This window comes from Anser anser (assembly GCF_964211835.1).
Source record: "Anser anser genome assembly, chromosome: 2".
Taxonomy (NCBI): Eukaryota; Metazoa; Chordata; class Aves; order Anseriformes; family Anatidae; genus Anser; species Anser anser.
In genome coordinates this window covers 51,661,831-51,680,726 of record NC_139721.1, presented here as the reverse complement: position 1 = coordinate 51,680,726, position 18,896 = coordinate 51,661,831, and the positions used below count along the sequence as shown (strand labels likewise).

Here is an 18,896-nt window from a genome sequence, read left to right as displayed (position 1 = left end):
ATCATTGCTATCTTTTAATCCTCCAGCTGCAGCTCAAAATAAATGGGATATAAGAATATCTACTCTCTTATAGGCTAAGATCTACATTTAACTAACCGTTTTTTTGCTCTGATAGTTAAAATTCATACCCTCTAAAGCTGTGTCTCTCTAGAGCAATCTGATAACTGTCTCTGAGTAACTTGCACTCCTCTTTTTCTGCTGTTGAACCAGGTGTTTGTAGTGTTCAGTCCGGGTGTGCCTGCATGAGAGGTGGCGCCTTTAAGAACACCAAAACAAACAAACAAACAAAAAATGGTTTGTCTTTGCTAAAGCAATATTCCAACTGCACGGGAAACCCACATTTGTGGGCAGTCTTTGGATTATATCGTGTGTTTGTATATGGGTATTCCTGAACGACATAAGTTGTTCAAGAAGACTTGTTGGTTTTGTAGCAGCCCAAATAACATCTATGTTAATGGTACATGGATATAATTCTCCCACTCAGGTTATACAAACATAACCATTTCCTGGTTCTTAAGTTCTTAAAATCTGGATATCTATTGCGTAGCGTATGTTAAATTCTTAATCTGAGGTGTAGTACAGTTTAATCATTTTTGAGAGCCATTTTATTCCTCATTCCTGTAGCATGAGGAGTTCAACCAACATATGCAGGGTTAGTTTAGTATTTTGTAGATAGAGGGTAGGCGAATTTTATTTTTAGTTCTTGAACTTCCGAGGCAGATATTTTCCTTTGCATTTACTTTTGTGTGTCTTCCTTTCTCTTACCCTCCCCCCGAGACACGGTTTCAGTTTCTGCCTATTGCTGTGTAAAGGCTTCTTGCTGCAAAAAGAATCTTTTTAGGACAGTGTCTTTTAGATCCTTCCCTCCATTCCACTTACAGTTCATTTCACTTAGTAATATTATTATATTCAGCTGTATGAGTTCATGCAAGCTAGGTAGTATTGCTTAAACATTCAAAAATCAATCTCTCTGGAGCCCCAGAGTCGCAAAAAAAATGATTTTCTGCTGTGAGATCTTAGATGTTGGTAGGCTTTTTAATTTGCTATCCTAGAAGAATGAGTAGTAGTGAGCTGTAACAACTTCATCTTTTGTGCAGAGTTCAGGAATTTGGCTGCCTCAGGTAATATGTATGCTCTGGATCTCAAAACAAATTCGAAAGCTAAACAGGATTGCAAAGTGTTACTGCATTGCCCTTTCTGAACTTGTCTTGTCCATCAAACGACTTGAATTGCAGAACTGGAAATTGTTTTTAGGTTGCTGTAGCAGGTTATGAAGGCATATTGCTCTTGGAGTCATGCTGCTTTCAGGGCAATGACACTTGAAAAATGTTTACTAAGCTTGACATAACTAAGAATGTTATCTAGGAAGTTCTTTATCTTGCTTCCTATTCTGTGATCTGAGGTATTTCTATTACATTTGCAAGAATTATCACAGGAACATTTTACATTGTTGCTGTCTGCAGTCAGATTCAGCGCTGCTCACCACAAATTTTCCATGAATGTACAATAAAATTCTAAGGAAAAAAAAAGATCTAGCCAGGGTAAGCTTGGCATTTGAGATAAATGAAACATCTCATGTTTCTCAGGTATGTGGTCACACTGTTTCTAATCAATCTATTGTTTGCTTTAGTTTGAACCTTCTTAAATAACGTTTATCTTGCAGGGTGAACTGTTATGTTAAAAGCTGAACTTGTAAATTATGATCATCTTTTCTTCTTGCCTTTTTTCCTTTTAAACATATGTAACAATAAAGGTAGATTAATCTTTTAAGTTCTGATACAGATGTGTGGTGTTTTTTTTCCTTCATGGCTCTGCTTTTTGCAGCTGATGTCTTTCAATAATAAGTGCTCTGTGGTGAGGAAGTTGTTACTGTAGGGGTAGCAAGTGGCTTATCCCTGGAAGGTGCTTTGTAATCCTTATTTTACAAAAAGTGTCTCTCTGGGTATCTCTTGGATGACTTCTATCCCAAAGCTACCAAAGTGCCACTGCTTCTGAGGTATGCAGCACATATCTGGACTCTTTTTCTGGGTGGTCTTTAGGTCCCTTCCAGTCTGACCCTTTCTATGGTTAAGACTTGGACCATAAAAAGCTTCTTTGTAAACATTTTTGATACTCATTAGGTTCAAAAGTTCATTTTTTTTTCCATACACGAGGGGTTATTCTGTTTGTACAATCCAAAAAGTCGTGCTGTCAGCTACAGAGCTATAAGTGAGATGTGTAGAAGAGGTAACCTTCCCTGCAGGAAAGTAAGCATGTGTGCACTAGGTGCATGGTTTTAGTCTTAGGGGTTTTAGGGGTGGTTTTCTGTGGTTAGGCAAGATCGGTTACATGTCTGTGAGGACAACTAGAATATCTACCACCTCAGCTCAATCCTTAACAGCTGGAAATTCTGAGCTTTTAAATAGCCAGTACGTAAATAATAGAGAATTCCTCACTTAGGCCTACTTCTCAGGTCCTGTTCGTTGAAATGAAATCTATAGAGTGGATGCTCTGTAAAGGATGGCTATTCCTGATCGTGTCAAACATCTGACAAATTCAGTCATCTTGGCATCATGAAATCACTTTTCTGTGTAAGCAGTACCAGAGTCCCCTTGGAAGTGGCCAAAGTCTAGATGTGAATGACAACATCTGTCAGAGAATTTCCCCTGTAGCTTAAGTAAGGATTGACTGTCAGCATAGGGCAGGATTAATTGCTTACAGAATAAAAAATAAAAATATTGCAGCCTTTCTTTTTTGGGTTGCAGCTCCATGGGATGCAGCAAATATCTCCCCTGTCAAAAGGAAGATGTTCAGTTCCCTGCTGCAGCCTTTTCTTGTAGCGCTCTGGTGTCTGCCTGGTGTTTGTCACGTTCTTGTGAGCTGATCAAACTTCCTGACTGAAGCACCCAGACGAAAACTGGGTGTGCTTGCAAGCTGCAGGCAGCTCACCGAGAGGGGCTGGTGAGGAAGGGTTGAAGCACGGCCTCCCAGTCTTGCAAGTGAGCTGCTATTTTGTTAGCAATCAATTTTACAGTTGCACGTGAAACTAATTGGAGGTGAAACTGATTTTTATTAATTGCTAATGTTAATAAGGAGGCTGTTCTGCTAATTTCATTAGTTGCTCAATGACAGTCTCTTCTCATCTTTGTCAGCCATGTTGTGCAAAAGCTATGGGAGAAAATTCTCTAGCATGTTACCTAGCGTGGTAATCCTGTGGCTAATGCCAAATTTTCAATCTAGATTGTCAAGCCTCTATCTTTGCTGGTTAGCTTTGCTATCCTTCCAAGTTTTCTGGAGAGGAATGGTGTTTGTTTTGTAATTTTAAATCTAAATCTGATTAGCTAGCGTACATATGTTGGACTTGAAAAGCCCAGAAAGGGGAAAAATACTTAACTACGGAAAGTAGTCTGAGATTTCATGCACGTTTACAGTTATATTGGTCCTGTTAGATGCCTACAGAATCAGTTCCTTTTGAATGAATGCAGTGCACCCTGTGTGACTCTAAAGCAGGCATTGAAGGCTCAGAATGGAAGTACTTGATGAATTACCCAGCCAAGGAAAGCAGCATCAGGAGGAAAAACTATTGTAGTGTAATAGAGTTTTGATTAGAGGCATTAAGGAAAATCTGAAACGTCATCTTGAATAGAATTTGAAACCCTGTTTGGAGGCTAATAAAAACAGATAAGCAAATAGACAAATTATTTTTGGATCTCTTTGAACAAATATTATCCCCAAATAGATTTTTATAGTTTAAGCCCATTTATAGGTTGTGTTTGTGTGCTTTGCTTGTTTGCAGTGGCTCTTTGTTCTCCCAACAGTGTCTTCAACTTCAGAGTTGTGCATTCTCTTGGATGTACTTGAAATGGGTTTGTAGCAATCTTTTGGGTGGGAGACAGGAGAGGGCAGAATGAGGAAAGGTTGCACTCAGTTCTTCATTAGAACACTTTTTTCTTCCTCTTTCTATTAAAGCTGAGATGTTCTTTGGACTTTGCTTCATAGCTCATGTTGTGTTCTTAGTCTGAAAGACTTAATCACTCAGAAGGTTGCTTAAGTATTTTAATGGATTACAATAGCTGATAAGTGATTGTATGTGTTCTTTGTTTATCTTTGCATTTCTCATTTCTTTCCAGTTTGACTAGAGCATAACCTTAACGTTCATCTTCTTTTCCTTTTATTCTGTCCTAAGCTCCCTCACTCTTATTTAGCAAGGGTTTCTTAACCTACACTAAAATTGTTCTTTTCAGTTTCCTGATGTCAGGAGTGTAAACAACTGCAAAAACTGTAAGAGACTTGTTTTCTCTTGACTGAAACTTGGTGAAACCTCTGTAGTTACTAAGATAGATCTTTACACTTAAAATAAGTTGTTGCATGACTGCGTAAACTTGGTTAGGACTTGCTTTTGCATATGAAAATGTATTTAGTTTTTACTCTTTGGATATAATTTCTGTGGAAATAATGATTGTTACCTGGTAGGTTGTCCTCTAGTTCTTGTAGATGAGAGGAGCGCTCAGGACAAGACAATGGCAGTGCTTTTCAAAAAAAGATTTTACAAGCCCATAACTTTATGTTGCAAGAGTTTTTAGCACTTGTTTTGTGACAGAATAAATTCACTGGTGTTGTGCTTCCCTTATTTAAGAAAAAAATGGATTTCTTTCCCATTTGTTTTTTCCAAACTCCTCTGGGGAGCTTACATCTCCCAGTAAATCTTTTGATAATTTGAGGTGACTTAGCCAATTTTAAAATACAGCACTGTAAAGGAAGAGTTGCATGTCGTAGATTCTATATAACTTACTCTGATGCTTAAGGTTTTCTGCATCCTTACGTATAGTTATCTCTATTTTCAGTAGAGGATCAGTTGTATTATATAGGCAATCTTCAGAGAACAAATTTCTCTGTTGAGCCTATCTGAGTAATTAAGCATCATTTGAATGTAGGCCTTTCAGGTTTTAAAATGACGTAAATCAAGATTTACCTTAAAATACTAAATAATCGTATGCTCAAGTTAATCATAAACTATTAAGAATGATCTGGAGACTGGTGAGAATTGGCTCAAAATTCTGTTGACTCTTTGAGGCATTTTTGTAATGCTTGTTACATTAAGCAGAGTAATTGATAAATGATATAGCATATGTATTTTGATTTTTAAAAGAACTTAACTTTAAAAAAAAAACTTCTTTTTACTTTATTTAATTACTTTTTTCTTCTCTTCCTTAGTCTCAGACTATGAACTACGTAGGACAACTTGCGGGACAAGTCCTGGTTACTGTGAAGGAACTGTACAAAGGCATTAATCAGGCTACCCTTTCAGGATGCATTGATGTCATTGTGGTCCGGCAGCAGGATGGCACATACCAGTGCTCTCCTTTTCATGTCCGCTTCGGGAAGCTTGGTGTCTTGCGCTCTAAAGAAAAAGTGGTAAGTCAGAAAGTGGGCCAAAACAAAGCTTTGAATACCAATGCATTCCCTTTTTTCTCCCCTCTTTCTTCCTTTCCCAGCCCCCCACATATCCAGTTAGCAGCTTCATTAAGTATAGAGCAGTTTCTTGTTACAGAGTGATAATTTTGGAATGCAAAACAGGACTTCCTGTGGTAATCTAAGGATTCTGCAAGAAAAAATGCTGTTTTAAAAAAGTTTTGACAGCTCTTGAAGTTACCAAATAAAGAATAATACTACAAGCACAGACACTTCAGTCTTAAAATATTTACATGGTTATTTATTTATCTATTCAAGTATGCTGGGAAATAAATGCTTAATGCATTTAATGCATCCCTGATGCTGAAAGCAACTATTTTTGGAATGTCTGGGGGATAAATAGAGTATATCTTAAGGGTTGGTGACCTGTCATAAATACTGCCAGGGTTGCATCAATACGGGCATGGCCAGCAGGTGGAGGGAGGTGGTTATCCCCCTCTGCTCTTCCCTTGTGAGGCCCCGCTTGGGAGCCCTGCATCCAGGTCTGGGGCCCCCAGCACAAGAAGGCTGAGAGCCTGTTAGAGTGGGTCCAGAGGAGGGCCACGAGGATGGTCAGAGGGCCGGAGCACCTTTCCTATGAAGGAAGGCTGAGAGGGTTGCAGCTGATCAGCCTGGAGAAGAGAAGACTCTGGGGAGACCTCATTGCAGCTTTTCTATGCTTAAAGGGGGCTTATAAAAAAAAAAAAAAGGTGGAGAGTGACTTTTTGCTCAGGCAGACAATGACAAGACGAGAGGGAATGGTCTTAAACTAAAAGAGGGGAGATATAGATTAGATATTAGGAGGAAATTCTTCACTCAGAGAGTGGTGAGGCACTGGCACAGGCTGCCCAGAGAAGCTGTGGATGCCCCATCCCTAGAATTGTTCAAGGCCAGGCTGGATGGGGCTTTGGGCAACCTGGTCTGGTGGGAGGTGTCCCTGCTCATGGCAGGGTTGTTGGAACTAACTTTCTTCAGTAATTTTCCTTCTTTTCTAACTCATCTTTTGAGGTCTCTTCCAGCCCAAGCCATTCTATGATTATCTTTGTTTAATGCTGATATGCAGTAGAAAATGCAATTGTTAGTATCTACAAGCAAATGAAAATTGGGGGTTAAACTTTGTTCATTGGTGGGCTTATTAAAAAGAGTTGTACCCAGTACGATTCCCTGTCTGGCCGGTCTGAGACTGTGGTGCTGCCATCCCCTTGCCTAGGCTTTAGTAATCATGTACTTAGGGAGTGATCTGGATTGGGTTGTTAATTTGATTTAAAATGAATCTATCGTGGGGGGGGAGTTTACATCCTTGGAAGAATGATAAGTACTCCCAGTAGGGAGTACTGTGTATGACAACATTGCCTGTGGGTGTGTTACTGAAGAGTGGATTGATTTAAACAGATCATAAAACTTCAGGACTATATACAGCTGTTCTAAGAAGTGAAATGTCACTGCAGGAAACTACCCTTATCCTTATATTTTTGTTGTCAAAGGAGAAAGAAGTGCTGCTAAAAGAGCAATTATGTTTTGGGCAGTTTTTTGTTAATGGTATGGTCATACTCAGAGTTACACGCGTTAAGGTTTTGCATTTATCATAACACAGGCTATCAGCAGTTCTTCTGTTTCTCTTTTTGTTTTGTTTTGAGTTCCCACTTGCTAGTGTTTTCTTAATGAGCACACTGCTGAAAAAAACTGATTTTATTTTTTTCCTTAACAGTTCTGCAACAAATTACATCATGAACGCTTTTCCAGCAAGGTATAAGAGAGGTGATACAGCTGTACTTTAAATGCCTAATGTCTGTAGAGCAAGTGAGATACACACACAGCAGGAGTTATTTGAAACTGAGCTTGATAAATGTCGTAAAGTACCTTTTAATGAGTCTAAAAACATTTTCCCTCTTGCAAAAGCACTATGGTTTCAGAAGAGTTGTGGTACTATGTCATATTCCCATAAACTCATGAGAAGGAAAATCTGAAACAACAGTATCTGAGTTGCAGAAAGAATTGTGGGAAATCTGTCCTGTTGGAAGCATGGGGTTAAGGTTCCTTCTCAGAAAAAATACTGCCTTCAGGAGGCTTCCAGTTTTCCATCTTGATCTTCTCGTCTTTGTGACTGGTTTGTACTGGGCCCCAATTCAGTTTGAGCTTTAGGTATGTGAATGTGAATAGACTCAGTTGTTCGGCATTCTTCCAGGAAAGAAAGACTAGATCAGTGCTTATTTATGCTCCTAGCTCTCTAAATCAGGTGAGCAAGGTTTAGTCATCAGATGTTTTCAGTTTTTCTTGTAGGTTATAGGATCTCTACTAATAGCCTGATGTATTTTCAGTTAACAAAATGAAGACCATTATAACAAACTTCTTTCAGAAAGCAGAGGAGGAAGAGAGTGATGATTATGCAATGGAACAAAGTTTATTATCAGAGATGAGCAAGACTCAAGGTCAGTGCTTTCCCCTGTGATGAATTATTCATGTTAAATTGTCTCTTTCCACAGATCGATATAGAAATTAATGGTGATGCTGTTGATCTTCATATGAAACTGGGTGACAATGGAGAAGCTTTCTTTGTACAAGAAACTGAGGAGGAAAATGTAAGAGCTTTGTGCTTTATGATGACTACGATGCTGTGTTAACAGAGTAATGTGTTGAAAATGCTTAATATAGTATTGTCAATAGGGTAACTCCTGAAAGCTAGATTTTGTGACTGAGTCTTACACCCCTTTCATGTGCTACCAAGGTGCTTGGTATTTCATAGAGTTATGTTACCAGTGATAATAAAGTAACTAGTTGATTATTACCATTAGACCATTATTTGAAAGTTACTTTGTTTTAGTATGTTCATTCTTGTTATACAGATTATACCTGCAGTTATACAGATTGCCATGTCTTATAATCACGTTTTGTCATATGTTCTTATAGCTTGCATTAAAATCTCTGTACTAAGGAAGGCTGATTAATTTGGCATATTTTTTGTTACAATTTTTAGCATACTTTTTCACAATTTTATTTATGAAACTTTCACCAGTTAGCAATAGGTGCTTTAACCTGAGAATTCTTCTTGTATTAGAAAGCAGTAATTAATGTCCCAAGGCATTTTCCAATGGGAAGATAATGAGCTTCTGAAAAAAAAAACACAGGAATAATAGTTCATTTTCAGTCGAGTTTTCTCAGGGTGTGGAACCTGTGTAATTGCAATATTTTTCAGTATAGAGCTTTGGTTTTGATTGCTTCTGCATCAGGAAGGATAGTCAGCAGGATAAAAGGAAACGAATTTTAAATATAAAAATCCAAAAGGTTTTATGAAAATAGAGGAGAAAGGGGAAAAAAATCTGTCTCAGCAAAGTAAAAGATGAAGTGTGTGCATTCACTGTTGCTATTAGGAATCAGTCTTTCAAGAAAATGCGCTTGATCCTCTTACTAGCTTATGACAGTGCTTGTTTACTGTGAGGGAATGGAGGAAGCACTCGTTTCAAAAGGAGATAAATATTACTTAAAGTTGACGAAGAAAACAAGCATTTAGACTAGTGTCCTAAATGATAAGTTGGGGCAGGAATTCATAATACTTAAGAGAAAGCAAGCATGAGTTCTGTTGTAACATGTACCATGAGTAAAATCAAAACTGAAAGTGGTTCTTTATAGCTGCAAGTTGTTAGCCATTGATGGGAACTGATCAGTCCTAAGATTATTTTCAGAAAGCAAGGATGATTACTGCTAACTTTGTATATTAACTTTGAGCAGAAGTTGTATATTAACTTAGAAGTCCCTTACCTGTGCATGATGTATTCTGGAAAGCTGGTAGTTCATGCTGAAACTATAGATTGAGTTAGGTGAGAAGCAGCGGATTGAGTTATTTCTAGTGCTCACAGATGCTTTCTTCTCTGCATTTCTGCTGCTGGTCAACATTTCCTTGTGGTAACTTCCTGAAGCTGTGTTTAATGCTAAAGCTCTCATCAGAGTTTTCAGTGAATTTGGAAAGGCTCTTTCAAGTGGTCAGTCTCTGCTGTTTTCAGAACTTGATATTCAGAAGAAACATCACACACAGGCATTGAGTATTTAGTTCTATTGCTACCATTAATTTGAGCCCATAAATTTTTCTTTTTCCCCTCCATGGAAATTCCGTTATCTTCTCTTTTTGTTCACTTCATATTTGTTCCTTCACAGCGTATTTCTTTCAGTCTAGGTCTTGATATGTTTTAGCTTGTTGTTCTGATGTAAACAAACACACAGTGGTTGATTGGTAAAGCTTTTTCTTCATCTGGATTGTTGCTTCTGTAGTTAATTGAGGGTTGGTGCTGGTTTTGGTTTTGCTCTTTTTTTTTTAACCTGAGTAAATTATAGTTAAGTTTATCTTTTTGGAAGATACTTTATGTAAATGGTGTCTGACATGAATGACAAGGCTTGAATGCACCTTCAGTTTTGTGGATAACACGGAACTGGGAGGAGACTTCAACTCAACGTGGCCATGGGTATCCTAACCCAAGGCCCTACTTTCAACAGAAGATTGAACCAGATAATGTCCAGATATCCCTTCCAACCTTTCTGTAATCCAGCCTTCCAACAACTTTCTATGAATCTGTTTCAAAATAGGTAACATTGGGTTTAATTAGCCTGTTTTTAGTAATGCATTTGCTAAGTATGGATAGAACTGTTGTGACTGAGTATTTGTTTTGCTATCAAAATCAAATATGTGTGTGCCTTAAAACTGTAATAATACTAACATTCATTTATCTGAACTTTCTGTAACCCTTCCAGTGAACTTCCTTTCTGGATATCAGCCTCTTATATCGCTGGGCTATTGTATGGTTTCAAGTCTAAAAATAGATACAAGAATTAGTCTGTAGGCCATAATTATCCTGTATGCACATAACAAAATTATTTTTTAAAAAAAGTTTGTGCTTTATTTTCTTTTGTTTAGGAAAAAGTTCCTGCATATTTGGCAACATCTCCAATACCCACTGAAGACCAGTTTTTTAAAGACAGTGACAATCATTTGAAATCAGGTGAAAATGAGAGGACATGTGCAAACTCAGAAATTCCACACTCTGTGGAACCAGAGACTGTATTCACCCCAGGTTCTGTGAAAAAGAAAAAAAGAAGAAGAAAGAAATACAAGCAAGATACCAGGAAGGAAGATCAAATGTCTTCTACTGGGACAGAAGAGATTTTTGAAATGGAAATAAGCTCAGATGATGAGAAAAGTGTTCAACCCCTAAGGTAAACTATCAGATATTTGCTGAGTGCTTTTACTGGTATTACTGAACTTTTTAAAAGTGACTTGTGCCTTTCCTCTATGCAAGTAATGCCTAAGTTTCAATAGGCTGTAGGTAGGCTCTCATTAAACAAACAAAATCCCAAACTGTTACCTTCCATATTCTTAGAGTCATTCAAGTTTGGCCATTTTGTTGTAAACATGAAATCCATTTAAGTCCATTCTCATAAAGAAGTTTTGTCCTGATCTGTTGTGTACCTTCTTAGAGGCAGGGTGGTGCAGTAGTGTTTGGAAACCTGAAAGTAAACTCTGGTGTGGAATGTCTCTAGTACACTGCATCTGACTCCTCTTGTAACTTGAAGTTTATTTCAGTAACTAAAAACTACAAAAATTAACACTCCTTTGCATTAATAAAGAGAACTTTCTACATGTGTGTAGTTGTGGTGGGGAGTAATCAGCCCTGTGTGTTGAAGTGGATAAACTATTAGTAAATCGGAGCTTGCAGTAAAGTTATAACACATACTAAGAAATGTTAGGAGCTTATACAAATGATCGGAAGGATCATGGTCATAAAAGAAAGCTATCAAGTATTTAAACATTTAAAATCCAGAAAAAGCCTACTCAACGGGGCTTTCTTAGGCTGCTGAATAAAAGAAGTGAAGTTAGTTTTTAAACAGAGCTCGGTGCTTTATTGGACAACTTTACTGCTAAATGTAGTATGAGTAAATTCTATATCTGGTCTGGGAAATGGAAGAATGCTTTGGTAAAAGAATAAAATGTAACTGAAAAATCTCTCCTTCAGTATGGGTCTTCAGGGGAGTCTCAAGCTTAATAAGTAGCAGTCAAAAAGATCAGTGCAAAAGAAGAACGTGAGTCTAAGTGATATCACACCTATGCCCAGTAAAACACAACAAAACTTGGAATTGAAAGTGTTTTATAGAATATTCGTGGTATTACTATTTCATTTGTCTTCGTTTTCATTGTCATGCTTATGTCAAAGAATTTTCATTTAGATACTGCTCTGTTGAAAATGAAGATTTAGTATTTCATTTGGCTTGATTTTTTTTTCCTTTTTTCCCTTTTTTCTATTTTAAGAAAAGCAAGATTTTTAATCAGGCTTCAGTGCAAGAGCATTAAGACGACAATATCTTGTCATAGTGAAAACATCAAAAATCAAAGTAACCATCAGCTATAGGAAGAAAGCAAATAGACCCTGTGATTGATTTAGTCTCCATTTAATAAGTCATTGCAGATGATGATAATCATTGCAAAATTCATTTTCTCTCACTGCAAATTTGGGATGTTGCATCAATAGTGGTCAATTTCAACATGTGTTCAGAATTCAAATTAATATTCCAGCAATTATCTTAATATGATGAGAGATGAGTAAAAATTTGTGGGTTTGACTAATGTCTGGTCTAGTCATAGCCGACCAAGCAATAGTGTTTCCATAAAGGTTACCCCAGTTTTATTTTTGTACTGTCTAGAATGAAGGATTGAAAAGGCTTTTTATTTGTAAACCAGAATACTTTTAATAACAAAAATGGCAGTAGAAATGCCTTCTCTGTGTTGTGATGTGAAAGGAAGGTGACTTTATAAAAAAAAAAAAAAGGAATGCTGTTTTCATATGAATGATCAGTAAGTGCAGGACTGAAAAATTAAATTGTAGTAATTGAAGCCCAGAGACAGTAAGTTCATGGCTATGTATCTATTAGCGGAGTTCATGGACAGTCATTCCAGTGGCCTACCAAGGCAGGAAATAAAATGCTTTGCAATAGACGTCTAAAGTTTCTTTCCCAGCTGAAGATACTGTTGTAGAAAAACATTCGTAAGGTTTCTGTGCACACACACCCTGTGGGGATGTAAGGTGATATCAGTAGGTTTGAAGTGTTTTATAGCCCTGTGTGATATCCATAAATGCCTGGTACTGAAAAAAACTCTCTGTAAAGAAATAGAACCTTAAACTGCTATTAGACATATCTTCAGATTGCAGAGTGACTCCGAGAAAGGAAAAGGGAGGGTGGAGTTCCAACAGGAAGGTCAAAAATTCAGCCATAGGTACCAGTACATCATGTCTTACCTAGTTCTTCCCTTACAGAGTGGTAAACAAGCTGTTTCCTGTTCCTCGGGAAAATTCAGAATCTGTTTCCACATGTTTATGCAACTTTTTTTAAAATGTCCTTTGTCTCTTCTAGCTATGATGGTATGCTGTAGATTTAGTTATGTTACAAATGCTTGAATAATCTAAAATACCAGCAGGACTGAGATTAGTGCATACACTCAGAAATAGAGGGCGTTATTTTTCTAGGGCTAAGGGTGTTGCATTGTGTCTGTCCTGGGTCATGCTCCACGACTGCTCCCAACCCTGTAAAATGGAAATGATTTTCACTTTCAATCCGCACAATTTGTATGTGCTTTCAGGAAAGCATTAAATGTACATTAACCTTCTGGAACATTCTAACATAATGCCATTAAATGGCTTTCACTGGTTTCTTAAACCAGCCATGCAGTGCATCAAGCTGGAAGAAGTTACCTGTCTCTAAAATCTTCAGTATTTAGATGCTATATCAAATGGATATGTATGAGAGGAAGTGGTAGCAGTCTTTATGAACGTTGCAAAATAAGTAGTTTACTATTAATTCTAAACTCAGATGTTACAAATTGGTATACACTGATCTAATATTAATTCTCCCCTCTTATTTTCAGTGATCTTTGACTGTGTTTGTATTTTTAACCTTAGAGATGAGATTTATTCACTTAGAGATTTTATTCTAATTTTTTTTTTCTGGTCCTTCATGTAAACTCATTCAGTGGCTAATTGCTGGTGAATAAAATCTGTTTAGTACCACCTACTTATCATCTTGCCCACCCTCTGAAGTCAAAATATTGAGGACCTCTCTGTAATCATTTTCTAGTGTGCTTTCTTAATCTTTTGATAACAACTTTTGCGTGTGTTTTAGATACTTAGCACTGGCTACAATAAAATAGTATGAAACTTTTCTATCACAGTTAGCTTGGTTTGAGTACAAAAGGTGTGTACAAAAGTCTTTGCAGCTATAATAACAAGTCAAGCTTTCATCACCAGGAATATCATTTCATAAGAATAATAATACGCAGTGTTAAGATACATTTCTAAGTTCGGTATTTAACAGAGTCTAGACTCTTCCAAATCACAGACTCTCTTAAATGAGAGATCACTAACTGCTTACAGTCTAAGTAAACTGCAGTATTAAATAAGTGTGTAAAATCTATTGATGTATTTTAATATATATTGTTAAAATCTTCTCTATGTCCATAAGATAAATTAGCATTAGCACTACAAAAGAGGTTCAGTGCAAGCATGCTGCTAATGGAGTAAATACAACTTTTCTTCTTTCTTTCATAATAGTGTCTTAAAGTAACTTTTTGCATTTTACACTGAAGTTTCAGACTCATCTTTATTGTATTATTTGCACTGTGTGGCCATGATGCAAACTTCTGGGCGAATTGTGTGGCCAGTAGCTGCCCCTATTTACTTAATTTGTGAAATGTGCAATCTTAAAACAGGTTGTCAAACTACTTTTTAACTTCTTCAGCGATTCTGAAGTGAGGGTTATGGGTTCATCTTTGGGTTTTGGTAGTATTAGCTGGCTGAAGAGAGTGATATCACTTAAGTTATTGTGAATTCTTTGCTCAGTATTAACTTACACGGTATCAGAGACCCTTTAAACTTGTAATATTTTAAAGTGTTAGTTTCTATAATAATTAGTTTGTATACAGGTGTGCTGCAAACAATTAATTCTTTAAGCTGTACACTTCCTTTTCATCTTGGATTTTTAATAGCATGTGAAGTCACTTTTCTAACTGAATTAGTAATGCGGATTTCTTATAGTTGACTTATTAAATGTCCCTTGTTATTTCTGCAGAGGATCCTCAAATTCGTCACCAAAAGGCGAAGAACAAAAGGAATCTTTGATTTATCACTCAAAGGATCATTACCCCTTATCTGATGGAGACTGGTCTCCTCTGGATAAGTAAGTCACTTTGTAATGTCATTGTGCATATAAAGGTGAATGACTATAATAAATGTGCCTTTTTATTATTATTTTTTTAAATTTCTTGATCTGTAATGCTATCCAACTCGTCAAGTTCTGTGATACCAAATGTAGCATGAGCTGCTTATTTGGAACTTTGGGAACTTTCCACTCTATGTATTAAACCAAAGTTGTGTCATTTTTTCCTCAAATGAACAAAATGTTCTTGCTCAAATTCACTACCAAAGAAAGAAAATGCAATTAATAAGATTTTGTTGAGAAAGATATGTAAAGTTCCTGTGTTCCCCACGATTCACTGTAGCATAAGTAACATTTGATATGCCATAAAGCAGAAGCATTGGGTATGTAAGTTAGAACTTGTCAGGTACAAATTACTTGAGGTAAAGCTAGGTCCTCAGCTTGAATCATTGCAGTGCAGAACAGAGGATTTGCTAGTTGCTGGAACACTAACACAGAGATACCAGAAGCACCATCTGCTGATTGTGGATTCTTACAAATTGCATGATAAGGCTCACCAGTCAATTTTCAGTTAGTGACTGGGGCATTTATGTTTATAAACCCAAGCTCTTCGGTTTATGATGTTCAAGCTCTTACGTTCTACTTGCATTCAGTTTCTAGCTTTTTCAAGACTCATGCTTCCGAAGTTTGGCTTTACCACTCTAATGCTAATCTCTATTAGTGTAAGTAGATGCAGACCTTGAGGTGAATTTTACCTGAACACTGAGCATAGGGAAGGGCGTGTATGTAGCACATAGCACACTGATCAGCATCTTGATTCATGTCAATTCTTTGGTGAGTGTCTAGTTTTACTGCTTTTCAGTTTGAGGAGCCTACCTTACAGCAGATATGTTCTTGGTGTCAGGGAGGATTACTGGTCAGCCCTGTGTGATGGCCATTGTTGCATTTTTAGCTGCTCAGTGTACCAGGTGCCTATTTTTCTGTACCAATACAGCAGAATATAGATTAAGCTTCAGAAAATACTTAAAAATAATCTCCCTGCTTTGGGTGTTTTCCAGGGCCATGGCCTCAGTAAGTCTGAATGCACCACACCATGCTTGGTGCCTGCTAATTCCCCAATTCCCCCAGTCACAGCTTGTTAATGAACAGAAGCCTCTCAGAAGCAGTTGGACAGGAAATCCTATTATTGTTCCTTTTTATGTTTTGGGCTGACATCCACATCCTCAATTGTGCTTAATAAGATGTGGTGTTCAAATGTTCCCTAAAGGTTTGTGGTTGAAAAGCATCCACAGTGTTTGACCCTGAATGATACAGTGTCACATGGATTATATTATCTAGTTAATTGGAACATCAAGTCCTTCATCAAGACAGGCTGGTACTTCTTTTCAGTTTATTGAACTCTAGCTAACGTAGACTAGCAGATTATATCTAGGAGACAAGATCCATCCCTTTCAGTGTTAATCTCCTTTCTTCTTGTTTACATGTTTATTGGGATAGTCTTCTATAGCAACTTGTCTGTGAATCTTGTGAGATGCCTGGTCTGTCTGTTTTTTTTTAACAAGAAGCTATCCAGTAACAAAGAAATTGCCAATTTTCATTGCCCTTTTTTGGGGGGGATGGGGTGGGGAAAATCTATCTGGGAAAAGGGAAGTTTTACATTGAATTATTTCTCCTGAGTCACTAAAGAAAGATTCTTTAATGCATACATCGTACAGTGAAAGAAATAAGAGGTTATAAAAACCTCTTTTTTGGCAGACCTGGAACAGCTAATAGTCTTTTTTTTTTTTTTACTGTAATATGGTAACTTTAGCTGTTACCTTATCTCAAAAAGGATTACTTCAAGCATTTAATCTTTGAGATGTTTTCATATGAAACTTTCACAGGGCATAGACATGTTTGATTGTGAATATAGTGTTTGCTATTTCTGGTCTTTTCTTTTAGTCAATGCACCCTTGAAAACTTTTAGTGAAGGTACTGCCTATCGCAGTAGTTCATCTCCAGTGGTATCTGGGTGACTGGTTGGTAAATTGCCATTTAAGAGAGTAGGTGCTCCATTTCTTGGTTAGCCTGTGTCAGTGTTTGGATGTCAGTATTCTTCCTATCCAGGTGCACAGCATTAACTGAAGTGACTCCAATCTGGCAGATAGATATGTCTCTCACTTCTGCAGTACTGAGAAATCTAATCCCTTATTTGTCTTTTTTTCTATATACAACAGCATATATGGGTATATTTTCTTTTGCACAGACCAGTATGTCCAGCTGTACCCATCCTAATACTTAGGTACCATCTGAGGGATAAATTCACTTGAGTCCCAAAGCAAATCTGCCTTTCTCCCTTCTTAGGCCTCATCAATGAGATTTCTTGTAATAACCTTAGTGCAAGGATGGCTCCTTTTTCTGTTATTTTTTTGTTTACCCAATGGGGACCATTCAGAAAGCCTCATGCTGTCGGATATCTGATACTTTTAAACTCTGAGAAACTGTCCTCACAAAGACTGTCAAAGTGAGCAGTGGGTTCACTTTTATCAAAAATTTAGGGACCAGGGATATATTGCCCACTTAATTCATCAGGTGGACCTTCACTGGAATTTACCAGACTTGGATGAAAAGTCTTTCTTTTGCTACATTTGCACAGTTGCACACCTGGAATTCCATTTGTCTTTCTACAAAGCGCTGTCTGCAGGTGTTATGATACTTCAGTGGTCTTTCTAAGAAGCAGTTCTTTGGCATTCTGCTGAGTGGTGACATGATCTCTCGTTGTATGACTGTACACTTAAAACAAGACGTTGATAGTTTTGAGTGACGTCTAACTATTAACTAGTCTTTAAGACATGAAGCTCATATTTGTTTGCTTCTCTTCTTTCCTTATGACTCTTTTTCAACCACAGAAACAGAACCTCAGTATGTCAAATACCCACTTTAACAGTGGCAGGATGGGAACAGATCTCTTGCAAAAGCAAAAATTCTCAACAGAGTGGTTTGGGTCAGGAGGGAACTTAAGGATCATCTAGTTCCAGCGCCTGTGCCGTGGGCAGGGACATCTCCCACCAGACCAGGTTGCCCAAAGCCCCATCCAGCCTGGCCTTGAACACTTGCAGGAATGAGGGGGCATCCACAGCTTCTGTGGGCAGAAGTCCATCCCCAAAAGATTGGACATTTCATGGTTTGTGTGAGTGTATATTTGGACTGTACATGTTGAAGAATTTTAGCTACTAATATGTAACTACTCCACACTTTACAAATGTGGAAGAAGGAAGTTGAGTCGTTTAAGGTAACAGAAGTCTAGGGGAAAGGTACTAAGTAAATCATTTATATTTTTAGTCATAGGATTTCTTTCTTAAATCCAAAAAGCTTTGCTCCTACTTCAGAGAGCAATCTCTTTGATAAAAGCTTAAGAGACAGGAGGCTTGCTTACTCTTGGGACAAGATACGATGCTAATTATTTGCACTGAAGGCTGTGTGTATATGTAGTGGGGCCATGCCTGTCTTCAAATGTGCTAGGTATTTTATTTAAGGAGCAGTATTTAACTTTGAACAGGCATTGCATTGTTGCCTACTCAAAATAAATAGAAGCAGTCAATACAGATGGGCAGATTTATGCTGGTAAACTATGGTGTGTTTTGAAATTGATATTTTGTTCATTAGGGTGGTGTCAACAGATCTACTTAGTAGTTTTGTGTTTGAGAGTGGGGCCACATTCATTTTGAAGCAGAGGAATACCTTAGGATGTGGTTTCATTTTTTCTATCACAAAAGGCAGGCATAGAGAATGATACTTCAAATGGAGAAAAAGTGGAAGGTGGTCACAGGTCTTTCGGCTCTCTGGTCTCATTTCTTCTAATAAGAGGCTAGAAGATTCCTTCATGGGTACTACGCATTCAAACCTGTATCTTCCGAGACTTCCATTTTAACCATTGTGGTAGGTGATCATGACTTACTCAAATTGGGGAAGGTTTGTTTTTTTTTTCTGTTGGAGATGTTGAAAAGCTGGTTGTGGGTTTTTGCCTTTTTTTTTTTCTTGAGATTGGTCCTCTTGCTCTTCAGAACCTTTGTAGGGAGCTGAGTGAATATAACAGCCTAAGTCTTCCAGCGAGACACTGGTTCCTTTCAAACCACTGTCCTATTCACTAGAATAAAACCAAAGGAATAACCGTCAGCTATTTGTTGCCTGATACCATCGATGTTTCTCCTGTTTTAACAAGCAATGTTAGCATGAGTGGATCACTGTTACAAGCATGGGCCTTTTGAGTAAAAACTTCTCCCTGACAATGATAATGG

At 37.5% G+C, this 18,896-nt stretch overlaps 1 protein-coding gene across 2 annotated transcripts in view; it reads left to right on the top strand.

Annotated features, from left to right (window-relative positions):
• LPIN2 (lipin 2) overlaps positions 1-18,896 on the top strand; it is a 46,629-nt gene that overhangs the window by 9,770 nt on the left and 17,963 nt on the right. For both annotated transcript variants that reach the window (XM_083821886.1, XM_083821885.1), the window contains exons 2-5: positions 5,194-5,394; positions 7,914-8,009; positions 10,334-10,632; positions 14,533-14,640. In XM_083821886.1, coding sequence (XP_083678012.1) covers positions 5,203-5,394; positions 7,914-8,009; positions 10,334-10,632; positions 14,533-14,640 — 695 coding nt within the window. In that variant the 5' untranslated portion in view covers positions 5,194-5,202. The remainder of the gene's footprint in view (positions 1-5,193; positions 5,395-7,913; positions 8,010-10,333; positions 10,633-14,532; positions 14,641-18,896) is intronic.